This window comes from Metarhizium acridum (genome assembly GCF_019434415.1).
Source record: "Metarhizium acridum strain ARSEF 324 chromosome Unknown scaffold_574, whole genome shotgun sequence".
NCBI classification, from domain to species: domain Eukaryota; kingdom Fungi; phylum Ascomycota; class Sordariomycetes; order Hypocreales; family Clavicipitaceae; genus Metarhizium; species Metarhizium acridum.
Genome location: NW_027094044.1, coordinates 943367 through 960830, shown reverse-complemented (window position 1 = coordinate 960830; position 17464 = coordinate 943367). Strand labels below are relative to the sequence as shown.

The following is a 17464-nucleotide window of genomic DNA, read 5'->3' as shown; positions in this document are numbered from 1 at the left end:
TACTATTATTATAAGGTTTTATATTACTTAATTACTAGATTCTTTAATTATTAGGTTACTTATAACGCTTATTATAAGATCTCTTTTAGTTAATTACACGTATATATTATAGTGTATTATTTAAGGTATCCCTAGTATTACGTTTTAAGTAAAGCCTAGTATTATATAAGCTACTACTAGAGATTTCTAGCTATTTATATTTATTATAAATTATACTAGGTAAGAGATTATAAAGTGTAACTTTTATTATATTACTTTACGTTACTTAATTTTTACTATTATACGTATTTATTACTATTACTTTAATAAAACTTACTTAAAGCTTATATATTATATAAACTTTTTACTTATTATTACGTAATAATTATAACTTATATTTACTTAAGCGTTTATAAACTTTAAGAAGTTAATTAACGCGAGAATTAAAAGAGATAATATATTTATTCTTAACTTAATTTCCTTTAACTTTTATTTTTTAAATAAAATACTTTTTATTTTATAACTATTACTATATTATAGCACCCCTATTAAAAGACTTATTATAAGAGCGTATTATTTTTTAATTACTTACTATTCTTATTTAAGCTATTAATTATATCTCTTATTATAATACCTTTTATACTAAACGTTTATAGCTATTATATAGATAAAAGGGTATATTTAACTATATAATACCCTATTAATTCGTAATAAATACACTTTCTTTTCTTCTTTTATTAATTAATTACCTTCTTTAAAACCTAATAAGCTCTCTTCTTTTAATTACTTTTAAAGTGGTTTTAATTTACGCTTTTCTTAGGTTTAACTTAAAACCTTATCTTTATTACATTTATTATTAGCGTGTTTTTATTTATTAGTTATTTTATTTTAAAGGTAACCCTTTTATTTTACTTATTTTAAAACTTCTCCTTTAATTATAAGAATTTATATTAATAGCTATATTATAAAGCTAAGCTATTATTACGTTATACTTAAAGCGTAATATTTTTTTACTTATAATTTCTTTTTATATACGCTTATTTAAAGCTTATTATAGTTTTATAAGCTTTATAAAACTAGCTTATAGTATTTCTTTAATAAGTGTAAGCTTATTCTTAAATTAAATAAAAAAGTTTATAAATAACTTATTTTAACGCTATTATATTTAGTTTAGCTTAATAAGTGTAATTTTCTTTTAATAAGGGTTTAAATATATAAATAATAGGTATTTTAAAAACTAAAATAGGTTATAGCCCTTTACCTTACTTAATTTAAAAAATAAGGCTACGTAACTCTTAACTTTATTAAAGAGATTTTAATAAATAAAAACCTATTAATTATAAGAGCTACTAATAAATTATATATCTTTAATTAACTTATATATTATAAGCTTCTTTTAAGCCTTAAATACGTTCTTATTATTATTAAAAGGGGTTTCTATTAAAATTAGTTTTCGTTTTATTAAAGTATTATTATTAATAGGTGTTCTTATAATAAATATAACTTATATTACTTAGTTTTATAAGTTATAGTATTATTTAAAGAGTTAATAGAGTCTTTTAGCCTAGGTATTTATAATCTCTTATAATACTATAAAGTTAAATAAAATACTTTTACCTAGTATAAAGATACTAAGTATAAGTAGGTTTTATCTTATATTAAATATTACTTTATTAAGGTTATTTATAGTAAAGTTTATTCTTTATTAAGAATTAATTATATTATACTATTATAAGTATATATCTTTAAAAAGTAAGAATAAACTTAAGAAAAAAGAGAAAGAGAAAGAAAGGTTTCTCTCTTCTTACCTCTCTTTATATTCTTATTTAACTCGTAGATTATTTAAGTTAAGTTTAAGCTGCCTTTATAACAGGTCCAGCCTAGGCCTAAGCTGCTAGCTTAAGCCTATAATAAACACGTTACTTTTATAAAAAAGCGTATAATTAAAGACTATTTTTACTTATATAAGCTAAAAGTAATTAAAATATATTAAAAATAATACGTATAAGACTTTAATAGAATTATTAATTATTATAATAATAGCTTTATTAAGTTATTTATACGTATAAGGTTTCTTATTATATTAAAGTTATAATAATAATAGCCTTATTATTATTAATTATATTACTTATTCTTAGCTTTATAAATATAATAAATATTAATAAATACGTATAAAAACATGTTTTTTTATTCTATAAATATTAATTATATAGTAATAAAAAAAGAGAGTATTATACGTATAATACTATATAATAAATTAATAATAGCTTAGATTCTAAGGTATAATAAGTCTATTCCTTAAAAAGTAAGTTAGGTTAAATACTATAAAGTAGCTTTTAAGTAATATTATAATAAGGCTATTAAAAGTATAACTCTTAATAATAAAATTATTACTTAAATTAATTAATAAAGAACTAAACTATTTAATTATAATAAAAAACCTTCTCTTTAAGTATTTATTTACTTTTTTATTATAATTTAAGATTAATTAACTTAACTATTAATTCTTTTAAGCTTTAATTAATTAGCTTAAGATTTAATTAATTTAATTCTTTTTAATTAATATATATAAATATTAACCTCTTTAATTACGTTTTAAATTACGTAATTAATTACGTAATTTTATCTTCTTATTATACTTATAAGTTATACTTATCTTAGTTAATATAATCTTATCTTATATCTTATATAATATTATTTATAATATTATATCTCTTCTTTATTAATTTTATTTTTAAAGCTATTAAAATAAGTTAATTTAAGTATTATATATTTTTTCTTCTTTTATTATTATATACTATTATATTAATTAATTATATCTTAAAATAATAATTTAAAGCTTTATTTACTTCTTCTTTTTATTAAAGTAATTTTCTTTTTATAATAATTAATAATTTATTCTTTTCTTTTATAAAGGCTTATACTTATTATACTTATATAGAATTTTCTTAATATAAAGCTTTTATTTTTAATTTAAGTTATTATATAAAATATATAATAAATAAGTAAAAGAATTATAATATTATAAGGGTAATTTTTTAATAGCTTTATAATATTATAAATTAATATTATAAGCTTAAAAGAGAGTTTAAAGAAGCTAAAAAGTATACTTTAATTAAAAATTAAAAGGTCTTATATTTATAAAAATAAAAGAAATTATAATTTAAGAAAATAATATATATAATTATATATAATATTAATAACGTTAAAAAGTTAAAACGTATAAAACATAAAAAAGTAAAGTAACTTTAAAAGATTATAAGAGTTTTTTTTATTTCTTTTAAGAATTTAAATTTTACTTTAATTTATTTCTTAAATATTAAGTTTAATATTAAGTTATTAAATAATACTTAAGAGATTAATTAAAATATATTTCTTAAAAATAAAATTATTTAAGTAATATTAAGTAATTTATAAGATTTTTAATTAATTTTTAAGTGTTTTTAAAGTTTAAATATTTCTTTTATTTAATAAAATAATAATAATTCTTTATATTTTCTTATACTTTAAGTATTTATTTAACTTTATATTTATTAATATTTTTTATTATAATATTTATAATAATTATAAATTTATTTAATACTTTCTTTAATAATAATATATAAAATATAAGATAAATTTTTTTTTATTTAATAATAATAATTTATAATTAATATTTAAGATTTTTTATTTAATAAGAAATAATTTAATCTTTTTTTAATTAAGTTTATTATTAAATTATTTTATTTTAATATTTTTATAAATAAGATATACTTTATATCTTTTCTTTAAAATTAATATTAATAATCTCTTTTTATTTATATAATACTTTATTTAATTTTATAAAAATATTTATTTTTATTATAAGTGTTTTTATATTTTTATTATAATTTTTATATACGTTATAATTATTAATATATTCACCCTTTATATTATATATATTTTAATAATAAAGTTAAATTTATAATTTACCTTAAATAATAATATCTTTATATTATTAATTTTAAAGCTATTATAAGCTTATTATATTAATAATAATTATTTCACTTAATTATTTTATTAGTAATTAATATAGCTTTATAAATATTATTTAAGTATTTAATTTAAGATTTTTATTTATTTATTTAATTATAAGTAAAATACTATTAGTAAGCTTTATTTAATCTTTATAGTTTTTATAAGATATTTCTAAAAGTTTAACGTAAATAATTTATTATAATTTAATATAAGCTTTATTAATAATTTATATTATATAATAATTATTTTAAAAAATATATACGTTAAGTTTTTAATATTACTTAATTTCTTATATAAAATATAATAAGCGTATTTTATAAGTTTATTTATAATAATTAAAATACTATTATAAGCTACTTTTATTATAAGTTCTTTTAACTTTAATAGTTTAGTAATAAAGTTTATTATAATAATTTATTATACTCTTTCAAATAATAATATTAATTATAATTTATAATATAATATATATTATATTACCTTTATTTATTATATATATTATATTTCTTAATAATTTCTTATATTATTTTCTTACTTTTTAAGAAGTTATATAATCTTTTTAATTTATTTATTTATTTATTTGAATACCCTAGAGCTATTATAGCTATTTTTTTTTATTTATTAATTATTTTTCTTATATCTTAATATTTATATAATAAGTACTTATATATTTTCTTAATAAGTTACTCTTAAAGTATATTAAAAATATATTATTATTTATTATATAAAAAGGTTTTACCTCTTTTAAATAAATACGTTTTTATTTTTTAATTATTTAAGTAATTATTATTCTTAATATATAATATTATTTATTATATTTATATTTTATTTAACTTAACTTATTAAATTATATTAATCTCTTAAATATTTAATATAAGATTTTTATTCTTAATAATATATAATAAAAGTATATTACTTTCTTACTTATTTAATTTTAAATTCTCTTTTTAATTAAGTATATTTACTCTTTTATTTTTAAATTTTTTATAATATATGATTTTAAAGTTATAATTTATAAGAGTTTTATATTATTTAATCTATTATTTATTTAAATTCTTTATAATTAAAAATAATATAAAATTCTTATAATTAATATAAATTTTAATTTAATACTTTACTTTTATAAAATAATATCTTTATTCTTTAAAGTACTTAATAATAATTATAAGTTTTTTATTATAAATTTTATAATTAAGTTTAAATTTATAAAGTTTCTTTAAGAAGAATATAATTAAGTATAATCTTTTTTAATTATCTTATTATTTAAGTTATTTACTTAATATAAAGTTTAAGATATTTATTTTAAGCTTATAAGATTTATTTTAATAAAGTGCTTTTAATATAAGTTTTAATATAATTAAATCTTTTATCTTTTAAAATATTATAACTTTTAATTTATTTTATTAAAAGTTAACTTTTTTCTTTATTTAGTTTATAAGAGATTATAAGATATCTTTATATTTACTTAAAAACTTATAATAAAAGTTTATAAATATTATAAATTCTTTAACTTTCTTTAAATTCTTTAATATAAGCTATTTCTTAATAGTTTTAATTTTATTTAAGCTTATTTATATTTCTTTATATATAAGTATATATTTTAAAAAGTATATAATATTTTAATAAAACTAATATTTTAAGGCTTTAATTAAAAGTTAATTATCTTATAAAGTTTATAATATCTTATATATATATTATTTATATTTCTTAAGAGTATTTAAATAAATAAAAATACTATTGAGATATATAATTATAAATACTTTTAATTATATTTATAAGATTATATTAATTATTCTTTAAAAGATTATTAATACGTTAATAAATTTTAAAGATATTATTAAGTATTTATAATATTCTTTATTAATTTAAAATATTATTATTTACTTATAGCTTTTTTTATTTATATAAGATTATAAGTTTCTTTTAAGTTAAGTATAATAAACTATTTAACTTTTTTAACTTTATCTTTAATTTTTATTATAAGTAATAATAAGTATTAATTTTTAATTATAATTTTATTTAAGTATTAATAATTAATATATAATTATAGTTTCTTATTCTTCTTTAATACTTATAAGATTAAGTATTTTATTAAGAACTTTAATAATTATATATATTTCTTTTATAATATATTCTTTAAATACTTTTTAATTGCTTTATTTTACTTAAAGTTTTAAGAATAAATTTTATTAAATATTAATTTAATATTAAGCTAAAGTTTAATCTTATAATTTTAATATAAATACTTTAATAATTTTATTTTTAACTCTCTATTAAATAGCTTATTATACTTTAAGTATTTCTTAAAAATCTTTATTATTTTAGCTTTTAACTCTTTAATAATTATATATATTCTTAAAAGCTTATTATAATTTAAATAAAGTGCTTTTTATAAGTTACTTTTAACTTTATAATTATATTCTAATAAATTCTATTAAAGTTAATTAATTCTTTAATTAACTTATAAATTACTTACTTATAGTTAAGGTATTTTTAATATAATATTATATTTTAAGATTATTATAATATTTAATATAACTTAATATTTTATATCTTATATATATCAATAAAAAGCTATATTACTTTTATATTAATTACTTCTTAATTATACTTTATTATAATTTCTTTTATAATTATAAGTTAATAAAGCTTATCTTTAAGTATTTAAAGTAATTATAATTTATTAATAAGATTTAATAAGATCAAATTTTCTTATACTTTACTATTAATTATTACTTAAATCTTTTATTTTATTATTATTATATTAATTATAAGATATATTATATTATTAATATTTATAATATATAAAAACCTATTAAATCTTTATTAAGAAATTAGTTTTAATTATAATAATAATTATTATTTTTTAATTTATTAATTTTATTCTTATATTATTTTTTAATACGTTATTTTAAGCGTTATTATTAATAGTTATCTTTTAACGTATTATTAAAGCTTTCTTAATAATTACTTAATTTATTATCTATATTAATTAAACTTAAGTTAAGTAAGTTACTTATAATTATATAATTCTCTTTATTCTTATATTATAAGATTATAATTTAAGTAATATATATATTATTCTTAATATAATATAATTTTTTATTTAATATCTTAGAATTAATTTATTATAATTTTAATTATATTATAAGAGTTATTTTTCTTTTCTTTTATTATTATAAAAACTATTTATTACCTTACTTATTATTAAGGTATATATAATAATTATTATTATAATAAAAGGTTTAATTAAAAAGTTTATATTTAACTTTAAGTTTATTTTTCTGAATTAAATAATTTTCTTTTTCTTAAATTTATTCTAATAAAGGTTTACTTTTTAATAAGAGTATTTAATATTCTTAAAAGTTATTAAATATTCATTAAATTTTTAAATTTTTAATTTTTATTTAAATTAATATTACTTATTAATATAAGATTTTCTTTTTAATTTATTATACTAAGATTTTATATAAATAAGTCTTTTTAATTTATAATATAAAGCTTTTTACCTTTAAAAATTAACTTTTATAACTTCTTTAAAGCTTTATATTTATTTATAAAGTATTTAATCTTATTATAATTATAATAAGTTTTTCTTTTTTTTTTATTTATAATATTAAGTTTTATAAGCTTAATATAATATTTATATATAATAAAAGTTTATTATAATTTATTATTATTAACTTTATTATACTTAATATAAAATTAATAATTCTTATTACTCTTTTCTTAATATTATTTATATAAATAATTATTTACCTTAATAATTATTTTAATAAAGTTATTAAATAACTTAAGATAATCTTTTTAATTAATATTATTTTTTACTTTTTCTTTAAGTTCTTAATAAAAAACTTTTATTTTAAGTTTAATATTTTAATTAAGTTTTATTATAATATATTTAAACTCTTTAATATAATAAGTTATAAATTTAATTTACTTAAGTTAAGTAAGTTATTATATAACTTCTTTATACTTATTAAAGTTTTTAAATATAATAAAAAGTTATTTTTTAAAGGTTTTATAATTAAAGAAAATATAAATAACTTTTACTTTAACTTTAATATTATACTTAAAATATATATAAAGAGTTAACTTTTATTATTTTATTATCTTTTTAATTAAAAGACTATTTATATAAAGAATTTATAATTTAAGTATCTTGTAAATTTTCTTATTAACTTAAAGGTAAGCCTAAACTTATATAAGAAAGTTTCTTATATTACTCTTATAATTATTATATAATTTTAATTTAAGAAATTTTAATATATTATAAGTATTTATAAAATTTATAAATATAATTTTATAAATTATTATAAGTTTCTTTTTTTACTTATTAATCTTTTTATAAAAGTTATTTTATTATTTAAAAAGCTATTAATTTTACTTTTTTATTTTAATAATTTTATTATAAAGATACTTTATTATTTTCTTAAGATTAATAATCTTTTTACTTAAAGTAAATATCTTAAAAGTTATTATTACTTAAAGTTTTAAGGTAACTTATTAAATAAAATTAATTAAAATATAATAATAGCTTAAATTTTAAGGTATAATAGGTTTATTTCTTAAAAAGTAAGTTAAGTTAAATATTATAAAATAGCTTTTAAGTAATATTATAATAAAGCTATTAAAAGTATAACTCTTAATAGTAAAACTATTACTTAAATTAATTAATAAAGAATTAAATTATTTAATTATAATAAAATACCTTTTTCTTAAGTATTTACTTATTTCTTTATTATAATTTAAGATTAATTAGCTTAACTATTAATTCTTTTAAGCTTTAATTAATTAACTTAAGGTTTAATTAATTTAATTCTTCTTAATTAATATATTTAAATATTAATCTCTTTAATTACCTTTTAAATTACGTAATTAACCACGTAATTTTATCTTCTTATTATATTTACGAGTTATACCTATTCTAGCTAGTATAGTCCCGTCTCGTATCTCGTGTAGTATCGTTTATAATATTAAACTACTTATTTAAGTAATCTCTTTACTATTATTTAGAACTATAATAAGTAGCTTCTTTATTTTAAAGACGTATATAAAGCTTAATTTATATAAGAAGCTAGAATTTTAAGTATATATTAATATAAAATAGGTTTTATTAAGCTTTTACTTCTTAAATAATATAAGAAACTTTATAAATATTACCTAATATTAAAGAATAATTAAATTTAAGACTTTATATAATTTAACTTTAAAATATATTTTTATAATTAAACTCTTTAATAGCTTAAAAGAACTTAAATAAAGTAAGCTAGCTTTTATGAATTAAATAATTAAAAATATATAAAAGAACGTACGTTATTTAATCTTTTTAAATAAGATAATTTATATAATTTAAATATTTAAGATAATTAAGTTATTATATAAATAAATTTTTAAGTCTTAAAGAATTAAAAGCTAATTAAAAAAGAGGTTATTAATAATAATACTATAATTAATATATTATATATAAAATTCTCTTTTACACGTATAATAAGCTTATCTTTTAATATCTCTTAAAGCTCTCTTTTAATTATTTTAATTAAACGTAATAAATTTATAAGCTTAAGTTAAGCTTCTTATATAAAATTAATAAAAAAAGTAAATAATATAAAATATAATAAATTTACTTCTTATACGTAATACGTATAAGAATAGTAATTTATATAAAAAGATTAAATATTTTTAATCTCTTTATTTTAAAAGTCTTATAATTAAGCTTAAAGGTCTTAAGATATTAGGTTTTCTTAAAGAGTTAAGTTAATAATAGGCTTAAAGTTTTATTAAAGACGCTTATATTAGTTTAAATTAGCGTATAAGAAATCTTTTTTTTTAGTTTTATACGTATAAATAAGCTTTTTTATAAGAAATAAAGTTAAGTTATAAGATTAATTCTTAATTACTTACTTAATAAGCTTAAATTTATTATTATAAAGTAAAATAAGCTAATAGAAATAAACGTAAATAATCTTAATTATTATTACTAATATTAAGGTTTTATAGCTCTTTTATATATTATTCTTATATTTCTTATATTAAAAAAAAGTTAATATTAATATTATAAAGAGAATTAAGTATTATACGTAAAACCTTTTAATTATTAGTATTTTTATTAGTATTTAATAATATACCTTAATTTTAAATACTTTATATATAATAAAAATCTATAAAAATACCTAAAATAATATAATTTTTATTCTTTTACGTATAAATTTTATGCTTATTTTAAAGCTTAATAAAGTCTATAAATTTATCTTAAATTATAGGTATATAAATTACGTATAATATAATTTAATTTATAAGATTACCTTTAATAAATAATATATACTTAATTAATTTATTAAAGAATAATATTTATTAATTTAAGGCGCTTAATTATAATTACTATTATTAGCTTTTAATACGTATATTTCTTATATTAAAGCTATATATATAATAAAAGCTAATTTAATTCTCTTAAGTATAAGAATATTAGTTTTTATTTATATCTTTATATAATATATTAATTAGATTTACTTAGGCTAGTATTACTAATATTATTACTTATAATAAAGTCTTAACGTTATAATTAAATCTTATAAAAAATAGCTATATTTAAAGGTATTATATTATATAAAAATATTACTTTAATATACTTAATATAATTATTATAAAGTAATTATAATAAAATTAAATAATATAACGTAAGTATATATTAATATATACGTATACTTAAATATTAAATCTCTTTAACTTCTTATAATTATTAAGGTATTAAAGAAAGTTTAATTCTAGTATATAAAAGTTTATATAATATTTAAGATTTCTCTTTTAATACTATTAAATCTCTTTTAAGAAAATTAATTAATAAAAGCTATAAAGCTAATTTTATAAGACTAAAACTTAACTTTATTATTATATATAATAATATAAATAATTATAATTAAAGCCTTATATAATTAATATTTATTAAAGGTTAACTTTAAGAAATTAAATTATATTTTAAAGAGTAACTTCTTACCTTTAACTTATATAAAAACGTTACTTTATATTATATTATTAATAAATTTAATGAATAATATAAAGTATATATAATAATTAATCTTAAACTTAAGGGTCTTAAAAAATTAACTTATTAAAGTAATTATATAAAAAAAAGTGAAATTATACGCGTTTAATTAATTTATTTATAATTTACGTATAATATTATTATAAAAACCCTTAACTTTAAAGCTATAACTTAAGAGTTTATAAGTTAATTATTAAGTTATTTTATTATTAAAAAAGCTTATTTATTATATGAAAAATACTTTATATTATATAATCTTATATAAAAAGCTTAAATATCTCTTTATAAAAATTAAAGAGAGATATTATAATTAATATACGTAAAAAATCTTAAGAAGAAAGCTAATATTAAAAGATATAAATATTAATAATTTATTACTCTTATATAAAAAATTAATTATTAAAGTAATTAATAATTTATTAATAAATAAGTTCTTTATTTAAAAGAGTATAAACCTTCTCTTATATATATTTTAAGTCTCTTTATAATAATAATATTACTTATATATAAGTAATTTACTTAAAACACTAAAAATCACTTAAACCGCTTAAACCACTAAAATCGCTTAAAATGCTAGATATGGGGTTGTGGCAGCAACTGCGGACCTTAGCTAATGTGCGACCGTATATGCTAGCTAAGCGCTGGGGCGGGTTCGGGTGCACCCGTGCCAGTTGACGTGTACCGGCCCGAGTCACCCATGACTGGACGGCGCCAGGGAACGCCGAGTCGCCGACAATATCACGGGTCTGGTCGCACGTGACAGAGCTGGTTTGGTGCTTTGGCGTCGACCTCCCTCATTGATTGCAACAACTTGCCACTGGTAAATAACTTTGCTATGAGAGCTTTGCTCAAATCGCTGCGATATCAGCCTTGGAAGCTGAATCGTCCATGTTCTTCAACCACTACCCGCCGCAGCACGTCAACCTCTCGTATTGCTTATGACTATGTTGACCAAGTGGAAGAACTGACTTGGTATGAGCCTGGTGGCTATCACCCTGTTGGTATTGGAGACCATTTTCGCCATCGATATCGCATAGTGCACAAGCTAGGCCACGGGGCGTGTTCCACGATATGGCTGGCACAGGATCTGCAGCGAATGAAATATGTCTCCCTCAAGATAGCCATTGCCGATTGGGAAACCAGCGAAGCAGATATTCTCTCTCGTCTAGCAAATTCCACCAAAAAGCTTCCATCTACCTTGATTCCGTCCCTCATTGAGTGCTTCAGTTTCGAGGGACCGAATGGAAAACATCAATGCCTTGTTACCGAAGTGGCCAGATGCAGTTTGGCAGCAAGTAAAGAAGCGTCTTCGATCCGTCTCTTTCCGCTACAAGTTGCCCGTGTTCTTGCTGCACAGCTTACCATTGCTGTCCACCAAATTCATCTTCAGGGCTACGTCCACGGTGGTTAGTCTGGGCCATTCTAACCGCATATTGCGAACGCCGACTGACGTTTTTGTAGATCTTCACCTGGGAAACATCCTCCTCAAGCTCCCATGTGGCTTTAACAAACTCTCTGAAGAACAATTATATTGCCAGTTTGGTCAGCCAGATCCTCGGCCTGTAGTTCGACAAGATGGAGAGCCACTTCCATCTAGTGTTCCTACCCATGTCTACGAAGCCATATGGATGGGGAAGCCGACGGAGGATTTAACCCTCCAGGATGCAAACCTTATGCTGACAGATTTTGGCGTGGCGTTTCGCCCATCACAAGAAGTGAGATTAAAGTCACACACCCCAATTGATATTCGCCCCCCCGAGACTCGATTTGAGCCGAGGACGCCTCTAACATATTCCTCGGATATCTGGAGCCTTGCTTGTACCATTTGGAATTTCCTAGCCCAACGACCCATGTTTGGCGAAATACTAGCGACTCCTGACATGATCACAAGTCAGCAAGTAAACGCTCTAGGCCCGCTTCCAAGAGATTGGTGGGATAGGTGGGACAAGAAATTGGACTTCTTCACAGAAGACGGCACGCCAATTGAATGCCTCCGCAGCCCATCATGGGATCGCTATTTCGAGGAGGACATACAAGAGCCAAGACGAGAACGTATAATGGGCGTGTTAGATGCTGAGGAGGCCAAGGCATTTACTGCCATGCTACGATCAATGTTGGCATACAAACCTGCTGATCGGCTCACAGCTAAACAAGTATTACAAACAGAGTGGATGGAAACATATGCTCTTCCAGACTATGAGAGGAGCTTGGCAGCAGGAAGCAGCTCCGCCCGGATATAGCAGATAAATTAACTATAAAGTCTTAGGGCCCGTATGCGAAAGGAATGAGACACATTGTACGTACCTCGGGACGAAAGACGATAAAGAAGATATTCGTTCATAATCGGAGTTTTCAGAAGGGAAAGTGTATACAATGTTCCAAGAGACGTCAGTTATGTGCGGTGGAACCATCAGGATAGAATTTGTTTTGTAAGATGATGAATCTGGTCAGCATTGTTTGCACAACGACCGGTGACAGGATCAGTGAATATAGTGGGATGCTTACCGGAAGAAGACAAGACTACTGAATAACTTGGTATCTTTGTGGCACTGCCAACAGGCCGACCAAAAGGGACAACTCGTGTCTTGTATCATCCGTGTTTCGGCTCCTCAACATTCGCTGTCTCTAATTGCTTGCTCACCTTGACCCTGAGGACGACACAATTAGCCGGCCCTCTTCGATGGGTTGCCTGTCAACAAATGGCGTCAGCGTCTTTTCTTCTTTTCATCATCATTTTAGCAACGTAATGTGTGTGTGGGCACCGGAGGGTGGCGGGAGCAGCCCTTGGTTTGGATTTCTTCTGGGAACTAATCTGGCCATACGTCTTTCGGCCCTCGAGGCATCGGAGTCAGGTATCGTTCCGAGAAGCATTCGACCGGTAGGATAGAAGCTTGAAATATTTCCTGCCTCCTACGCGAGGGACAGCTTCGTAAGTTCAGCTCGGGTCATCAGACTCGGACTTGAAATCGGAGGGCAGTGTAGGAAACCCACTTACGCGGCGACTTGGGCGGGCTGTCGGGAAACATTGGTAGACATGCTCCTGTCTTACCTCCTCCTGGTTTAAATAGTTCTTTTAATGGGCTGTAAGATGAGCTCTCACAATCGAAGCCGCTTAAAATGGCGACAGTTACCTCCTGAATAGGGTGGGGGCAAGGGCGCCTCCCAGATTCTGCTTGTATGATGGTTCGGTCTTCTATAATTCTGCGTGGACTTGCTAGTGGTTATTATTTAACCCTTGACTGAGATAACCCTTCGAAAAGCAAGACCCAAGATAGGGGCGAGCCTCTACAAGTATACATGGGTTGTCTGGCGGTAAGAGCAGGGCTACAATAGTTGCCATTAAGAAGCCTACGTTATCACGATATTTATGACAAATTCAACACACCAATTATATACGGGTAAAGTTTGGGTCATGGATATGGGAAACCTTAAGGCTCCGCGTGCATCTGAGTCATTATTCGCCGAGTCCCGTCTCATAATACAACCGAGATTCTCCACTCTCCTTTGATCTAGCATTTTCCATTTTCCCGAGGTATTCATAAGCATTACATGCCTTTCAGAATGACAGAGTTTGTGTCACAATATGGGTGGGGGGAAAATTCGTAGCGTTCTAACCAGTTTTTCGTCGTCATGTAACCTCATGGCATCATTCCGCTGCAGGCTTAGCACTTTCTAGAAAACAGCAACTGGAATCTATTCTTAACCGCATTTCTCGTCAGCGTTCTTGTTCTTTTTATGGATGGCGAGATATTCGTAAATGATGAGGCGAGTATTTTCCATCGAGTCACGCCGCGCGGCTGTGCAAATAATAATCCACTCTGCTAGCCTTTCCTGGGAATTAACATGAGATTCGGCTCCCTCCCTTCATGCTAAAACCCTTGGACGTTCTCTGGGAATTCGAAGACTAGGACGCATTGTTTCCAGTGACAAGTGGCAGAGATGTCTCGAAATTGCAATACGCTAGCAAGTCGGTATCTCCTGCGGCCGGATACTGCATGAAATTAGATGCCCTAGGCCAGAATACGGCTGTATACAAGAAACACCGTACTAAACATGTGCTCAAACCATCCTGAAATGGATGGCCAAGGTGGCTTCCCGACTCGAACAAACCAGGCAGGGCCTTTAACCCCATCCGTGACAAGGGCGGACGCCATGACAAAGTGTCCCAAGTTCAGGGCCTTCCCCTAAGCGGTCCGGCATGTATGAAGCTTTTTAATTGTAGTGAACTATCTAATTCCAACTTGCTAGTGCCCTCTCATATTTCTGGGGAGGAGGGCGACGGAAACATGTTTCACCGCGTCGAGATCTGAAGAGTTCCATCTCCAATACTTAGATACATCACTACTGTTGTACAATTCCGAGATTCCAATCGGCTCCGTCGATAAGATCTACCCGAGCGAAATAATTAAATGAATGCGAATCTGGCTCGTCGTGTCGACTGTAGTCAGCCAATTTCGATATTATGCGGATTGTATAGCGCACATGCAACTGTGAAGTAGTGTCTTATTTAAAATGCAGAAACAAAACGCCCCTGATTTGAAAGTTCTCTGTGACGATTATCCATGCTCAGAATCTGCGTACGTATAGCCCTGCCCTTTACGTGTCGTTTCTGAGCCCGACTCCAGTTGAAGGATATAGGCAACTTGGGTCACCCATGTTTTGTTTTTTCAGGGGCTGGGCTATTAAAGAACCGGGGCCACCTGCCCTAGCCGTACGATATCCCCCTTGGAATTCTCTTACCACCATTGGCACTATGTCAAAACTGAGGGGCTGTCGGTTTACATGCCGATGGAGTCTCTTGCATTTCATCTATTTTCAACTGTCACCTGGTGTACTCGATAGACTTCGTTCCTATTCAATCTCTTCTCTGACATATTGACATTCATTACTTCTACTATTAACAACCCTCTCCAGGATAAAGCTGCAACTCGACAACCATTCCTCAACTACCGCCTGTCATCATATCCAATCCAGCCCGGTGTCCTTGGCACCGCGCTGCCGTGCAACGCCGTAAATGCGAGCCACTTTCAGAAGTCCACGAAAGCTTGTTACAGTTCTTGTGCTGTCTCTAGTTGCGATCGTTGTTCTGCACCAGCTTAGTTTCAATGACCAATTTCTCCTCTGCGGCAGTCTATCGGAGTCGACGAAAATAGTCGACGCATGCCCTCGATTCAATATTAAAACGAACAACGAATCCCTCCGGGAAGTCAGCTTGGGTATACCGAATGTGGTTCATCAAATATGGAAAACGGACAATGTCGATACATATTCTGCAGAGGCGTCCCACGCGTCATGGAGAGCTCAAGCTGAATCCAGAAATTACACGGTAAAGTTGTGGACTGACAACGATATACTTGGTCTCATCAAAGCCAAGTATTCGTGGTTACTGTCGACTTACGAGGGATACTCCCAAGATATTCAGCGGGCAGATATAGCCAGACTCGTGGTCGTCCACTCTGAAGGAGGCATCTATGCAGATTTAGATGTCTATCCTGTGTCGGTAGACGAGCTGTCCTGCTTGCGCCATCTTGGTTTGCGCGCCATCTTTTCTCCAACCGCGGGAAATGTCGGGCTTAGCAACCACTTCTTTATGGCTGAGCGAGGGTCGGATTTCCTCCAATGGGCTCTCTACGAGGGTAAGCGGCGAGGCGGCCAGTTGTCGAAACGCATCCTTTTACCATACTTGCGAGTCTTTTGGTCTACTGGTCCTCTGATGGTGACCTCAGCCTTCCGACAGTATTCATGGATGTACGGCGCCTCGAACCATAGACTGGGTGTGCTGGACGCGAGCTACGGGGGATTCGTGGTTCGGCATGCTGCAGGGTGGTCTTGGCACGGGCTAGATGGGTATCTTTTGAATTATTTAGCGGATCATATACGAGTGGAAAGCCTGTGGGTTGTGGGTTATTTTCTGGTCGCCGTACTTGCTCTAGTGTTTATCTCGTGGCGATATCGTTGGAGAAATACCGGTTATCGCTGAGGCAGCTGGGCTTGATTACGACAGACCTCCAAACGAATTTGTCAATTACTACCATGATATATACAAGACAATACATGGGTTTCCGTAACACAAAGTTTCTTCCCCTCGAAAATCAAGTGTCATCTATTGAGATGTGGTTGGTATACTAAAACTGTTATGGTGAAAGTCAGGCTCCAAGCGTAAACTGCGGCTGTATCGTCACACGTTGTCACAATTTTTCTTTCTGAACCACCACTCTTAACAACATGTTTCGCATGATGGCCTGTCGTGTGAAAGCTCTTCATATCGCTTAGGAGGTTTCCCCGACATGGGTCGGGTTTATTTCCAACAGTGGGGCTTTTGCGAGCGTCGTAGCCACTTCGAGAGTTTCGAGATGGAAATGAAGTTATTTACGTCATCAGATTGATTCATGGCGAGTTGTGTGCTGGCTAATGTCGAGACTACATGCACCTGCTGGGCTGAAGCAC

General features: G+C 24.7%; 1 protein-coding gene across 1 annotated transcript; it reads left to right on the top strand.

The window, feature by feature from the left end:
• The first annotated feature begins 11750 nt into the window (after window positions 1-11750).
• On the top strand, window positions 11751-13800 carry J3458_020696 (uncharacterized protein). Its single transcript, XM_007817297.2, has 3 exons — window positions 11751-12423; window positions 12479-13451; window positions 13523-13800. Exons 1-2 carry the CDS (start codon window positions 11853-11855, stop codon window positions 13255-13257), a joined length of 1350 nt encoding a protein of 449 aa, XP_007815488.2. The 5' UTR covers window positions 11751-11852; the 3' UTR covers window positions 13258-13451; window positions 13523-13800.
• Window positions 13801-17464: the final 3664 nt, after the last annotated feature.